Source organism: Lipomyces chichibuensis (genome assembly GCF_038497645.1).
Source record: "Lipomyces chichibuensis strain CBS 12929 unplaced genomic scaffold V1513scaffold_127, whole genome shotgun sequence".
Lineage (NCBI taxonomy): Eukaryota > Fungi > Ascomycota > Lipomycetes > Lipomycetales > Lipomycetaceae > Lipomyces > Lipomyces chichibuensis.
Genome location: NW_027117579.1, coordinates 1 through 5,105, shown reverse-complemented (window position 1 = coordinate 5,105; position 5,105 = coordinate 1). Strand labels below are relative to the sequence as shown.

At 46.8% G+C, this 5,105-nt stretch overlaps 3 protein-coding genes across 3 annotated transcripts; 2 read left to right on the top strand and 1 right to left on the bottom strand.

Moving 5' to 3' along the window:
• Positions 1–347: 347 nt before the first annotated feature.
• V1513DRAFT_467554 (Alpha/Beta hydrolase protein) lies at positions 348–2,915 on the top strand. Its single transcript, XM_066900116.1, has 3 exons — positions 348–730; positions 801–1,092; positions 1,151–2,915. The coding sequence occupies exons 1-3, from the start codon at positions 519–521 to the stop codon at positions 2,630–2,632; spliced, it is 1,986 nt and encodes a 661-aa protein (XP_066750251.1). The 5' UTR covers positions 348–518; the 3' UTR covers positions 2,633–2,915.
• Positions 2,916–2,958: 43 nt separating this feature from the next.
• Positions 2,959–4,123, top strand: V1513DRAFT_455646 (cytochrome b5-like heme/steroid binding domain-containing protein). Its single transcript, XM_066899515.1, has one exon. The coding sequence runs from the start codon at positions 3,057–3,059 to the stop codon at positions 3,795–3,797; it is 741 nt and encodes a 246-aa protein (XP_066750250.1). The 5' UTR covers positions 2,959–3,056; the 3' UTR covers positions 3,798–4,123.
• V1513DRAFT_455642 (ribosome maturation protein) lies at positions 4,017–4,835 on the bottom strand. Its single transcript, XM_066899514.1, has 3 exons — positions 4,760–4,835; positions 4,507–4,633; positions 4,017–4,459 (listed from the first exon to the last, which is right to left on the bottom strand). The coding sequence occupies exons 2-3, from the start codon at positions 4,519–4,521 to the stop codon at positions 4,133–4,135; spliced, it is 342 nt and encodes a 113-aa protein (XP_066750249.1). The 5' UTR covers positions 4,522–4,633; positions 4,760–4,835; the 3' UTR covers positions 4,017–4,132.
• Between the last annotated feature and the right edge of the window lie 270 nt (positions 4,836–5,105).

Below are 5,105 nucleotides of genomic sequence, written 5' to 3'. Positions count from 1 at the left end.
AATAAATGAAATTACAGGCTTGCTGATAATTTAGGTTTTTTGGCGGCAGAAAGGGTCCCTAACCCTTCAGCTGGTTCGCCGGGTACGCCGCAATGCTATTTTTGATATTATGAAAAGTTTGGTGGCCATTTTTGATATTTACCCATTAATTTATTGGATTGCCAAAAGAGTGAAAGGTTGGTTGTTTGCTTCGGACTCAGTATTGCCCGCTAAGGTTTGCTGCAGCCACTAGGTGGCTCAGCCATATGAGGTTCGTAAGATGAGTGCTCCTTAAAGTTTTGTAAAAATTTGCCGTGCCGCGATTAGTGCTGGCGGAGTCTTGTTTTTGTGTGTGCTATAAATACAATATTGCACTCTAGCGTCCCTGCGATATAGGCAAGGATTCGCCGTGTGCACATCATCGGCGGCCGCGGATGCACGAGATGCAACAACTTCACTCATCGACTCTGTTCATTCAATTGAGAATCACGAGCTGATCTCCGCTATTTCCCCTCGCATTCACCATTTCAGCGCCATACATGCAGATCAGATCTCTTTGTTGCACACCGGCCTGCGCTGTGTCCCCGTCCGTAAGGCGTCCCGGCGGTGTCGTGCTGCTGCTCTCCCTCGCTGGTGCATTGCTCCTGCTCGTGGCCGATCTTGTAGCTGCAAGCGAGTCTGCGGCCGATTACTTTGTTTCTTCACTACCAGGCGCTCCCACCGATTTCCGGCTGCCGAAGATGTATGCTGGGTATGTATTGATTGTCATTGCTATTTATGATGAGATTGTGAGTAAGGCGTATATGCTGACATTTCGACAGTCATATCGAGATTAAGCCTGAACACCACGGAAACTTGTTTTTCTGGATGTTTGAAAATGAGCACATCGCTGACAAGCCAAGGACGGTTATATGGTTGAACGGTGGTCCTGGATGCTCATCCATGGATGGCGCAATGATGGAGGTCGGACCGTTCAGGGTTAAAGAAGGTGGTAAGTTGAGTGTCAATGAGGGCCGATGGAACCAGTTCGCGAATTTGTTATTTGTGGATAATCCTATTGGCACCGGATTCAGCTTTGCGGACACAGACAGCTACCTGCATGAGCTAAATGAGGTCAGTTTATTATTCTTGGGGGGTAAAGATGACAACCACCAGACTTACAGGAGAGTAGATGGCGGACGACTTTATGACCTTCATGGATAAATTCTTCGACATGTTCCCGCAATATCTCGTCGACGACTTATACATCGCTGGTGAATCATACGCCGGAATGTATATTCCTTACATCGCAGACGCCATACTAAGTCGAAGAAACAATACCGAGCTCAGACAATACCCACTGAAAGGAATTATGATGGGCAACGGTTGGATTGATCCCGTCAAGCAATATCTCTCTTATGTTCCATTCTCATACTCAATGGGTATTCTTCAACAAGGCACAGACGCGGCTAAGAAAGTCGATGTCGCGTACAAAAAGTGTCTTGACACTCTCAACCAAGGCGTGCCGGTTATTGAGGTTCCGGACTGCGAGAACATCCTGGATGTTATTTTGGATGTTACACAGGATAGCTCGCAGAAAGATGGCAAGACATGCAGAAATATGTACGACCTTCGGAAATTTGACACGTTCCCGGCGTGCGGTTCGAATTGGCCTGACGATCTCGCATACGTTACTCCATATCTCCGGGAGCCAGATCTTCTGTCCGCACTGCACGTCAGCCCTGACAAGAAGGCTGGATGGGTCGAGTGTGCTGGTGCCGTGAGCCGGGCTTTCAAGGCACACAATTCTACGCCGTCGGTGGATCTTCTACCGACAATTCTCGAGCAAATCCCAGTACTCATGTTTAACGGTGACCAGGACTTGATTTGCAACCACCTCGGCAACGAGGATCTTATTAGTCAATTGAAATTCAACGACGGCGTTGGGTTTGAAGAAGCGCCTGGAGGTGCTTGGGCCCCACGTGAGACATGGCTGTATGACGGTCATCCAGCTGGTATCTACCAGTCGGCCCGAAATTTAACTTATGTCTTGATTTACAATGCGTCGCACATGGTGCCTCTTGACCTGCCGTTGCAATCACGAGATATGCTGCACCGATTTATCGGAGTAGATTATCGTTTCTCGGGAACTATTCCGCCGAAGTCGTCAGTTGGCGATGTTGCGAGCGGCAACGGCACGAAGCCGGATGCTGGTAGCGGTACGGAGGAAAATGCAGACAAAAAGATTAAAGATGCTACAAGAGCAGCGTACTTCCGTGCGAGCGAGCTTGCCCTAATTATCGTTGCTCTTGCTGCAACTGGGTTTGGAGCGTTTGTACTGTACCAGAGGCGCCAGGCTCAAAAACGTGGATATCGAACAGTTGGCTTTGCGAAGCGGGATCAGATGATCCGCTTAGAAGACGGCAGTCGAGCGATGTCCAGCGGTACGACCGTTGACGACAATGACGACAATGTAAATGAGTTGGATGAATTAGTTGTCGAGAGTCCTGTGGTTACGTCTGATGAGATCGAGCGAAGGATGATATACGATGCCGGCGAGATTTTAACAGAAGATGAAGACGATGACAATGATTTAACGCCAGAAAGGCGGAGCACGGACAGTAACAGAAGTGTCGACATTGGCGCGCCGAGTGGGTCTAGTTCAGATAATTAATCATCTTGCATGCATCTTTCAAAAAGAATTCAATGATGGAATTTGTTGGATTTTAAATTGCTGCTTTTGCGTCCAAGTTCATGTTCATAGGTATCATTTTGGGTTGTATATTGTGTGTCATGGGTTGTGTTTCGGTTCTGTTGGTCATTTAGCGCTGCGTCGTTACGGGATATACGGGTTGTTGTCTGCGATTTCATGGGAAATAGAGGATTTATTGTTTATAAGAGAATAAAATTACGACTTTTATCATTAATAGTGACTTACCAATTTTAGATTAGAGTCATATAATTGCCGAATTAGACTTGCAATTTTGATGATGCGGAGGTTGAGCCACACCAGCAAGCCACCTGCGCCGCAACACCTAACCTTCGAATCGTCCGATTCTTTGGAAGTGCTAAAGACGGCATACAAGCTACGCGCAAGGATGTCCTCAGCGCGATATCGCAAGCCATATCCTGCCTCTCCTACTCCTACACTACGTTCTTCACAGCCAGACACGCAAACGAGAGATGAGTCATATCAGGACGAGGTCGGAGAACACCCATTCCTGGGGGTTCTCCGTAACCTGGTCTTGATCCTCGTGATTAATTTCCTTTTATCATACTACATCACCTCCACATTCTTCTGGAACTACGATTTCCGTTTGCTTCGGTTCCGCTATCTCTTATTTGTCCTTCTCAAGACACTATACAAAACAAAGGTGCCGGAACTGACTAAATCTGTACTCCTCAATGTCCTCCCAGAATCGTCGACGTTGTTCACTTTGACTTTCTTCACGTTTGAATTTCCCCGGATTTTCTCAGACGACACGCTGGCGCTCTACAACGGGTCAAACACGGCACTACCGATCTACGTCGGGCTTAATGGCTCGGTCTACGACGTCACGGAGAACAGAAGGACATACGGGCCCGGTGGACCGTATAACCACTTTGCCGGCCGGGACGCGGCTCGCGCGTTCGTCACCGGATGTTTCACGACAGATCTCACGCACGACCTGCGTGGACTCGATCCGGTTGCTGCCGAGAGTGATATTTCTGGGTGGAAAGCGTTTTTTGAGAAGAGTGCGCGGTATTGGTATGTAGGTGACGTCATCCACGAACCGATAACTAAACCGCCGCAATTGGGGCATTTATGCTCGTCAAGAGCTGGTCGTACTGGACCTTAACGAATTGTCCAAGAAGATCTTCTCGCGACCAATTCGTATACTGGTAATCGAGCCCATTTTAGTCAAATTTATGTATGTGGCTGGCCATAGTGGGATTATGGGCAATGAGAATGCAGACAGATTGGTGAATCTTGGCGCTCTACAGGAGTGGGGAAATAGACCCTGATATTGGTTGATCTCAGCGTTATCCCAGCGAAGGCAATGCAAATATATAATAAAGTGCCACGAGAAGCTATATCATTGAGAAAGCATTAATTTGATACAGTGCGCATGATACTGATTATGAGATCGACTATTTCTCGAGTCTTAAATCGTTCCTAACTGTGTAAAATCTTTTAATGTGCTACTCTCGCTCCCATTGAATCATTAGTCGAATCATATTCCGTCTTGTAAGTGTACTTCTGCTCTTGAAATTCGCCATCTTTCAGTATCTTTTGGATAGCTTGATCGGAATTCTTAGTACCAAATTCTTTCTCTAGCATCGCTCGTGATGCCTCATCGATTATACCCCGCTTGCCAGCCTGTGTAACGAACACCTTGAAGGAATCTACCACATCGATCAGTGGTATTGATGTATCTTTCTTGTAGCGACGGTAGTCTTCTGGTGATTGGATCACCACCATAAATTCTTCATTCTTGCCACGATAGAAGACTTTGGGAACCTAGAGCAATTAACAATCGTGACAGGATAACGTCTCAAACAACGTACTTCGTTGTTACTCATGTTCACTTTTGAATTTGAAGCAACAGATAATCAAAAGCATATGCTTCCAAGGCTGAGAGAGTAGCATGAACGTGAGAATCAGCAAGGAAAGCAACTAGCCTTATAGATAACTGATCCCAGATTAGCATGTCACCACACTGAACCAGACATGTGTGATCGCAAATTAATGTACACTCATCCCACGTCATATGGTCAGTTTTACGTGAGTTTGGCTGAGCAGATCTGCAAACTCACCCCCCGTCAAAGTTCGACGGTGGAACACCACCCGAGAGTCGAGCGAATTTTCATTAGCCTGTCTAATCATGCTCTTAGTAGTAATCGCAAGCGGTAGTCGATCAGATCCGTTTGATAGCCCTTCAGATGGGTTATGATTGATGGAATAAACCTGATGACATGTTACGTGGTTCACGTGCCTCTGGCAGTAAATGGTCATGTTATAGTGTGATGACGTCAGGCTTTCATAATACATGGGGTCCCACCAACAATGCTATAACGTAATCCATAAGCGAGCTGCGCACCCAAGCGGGCTGCGCACTTTCACGGAAATTGACACAGTTCAATTTTAAACACTTGATTCTCCCACA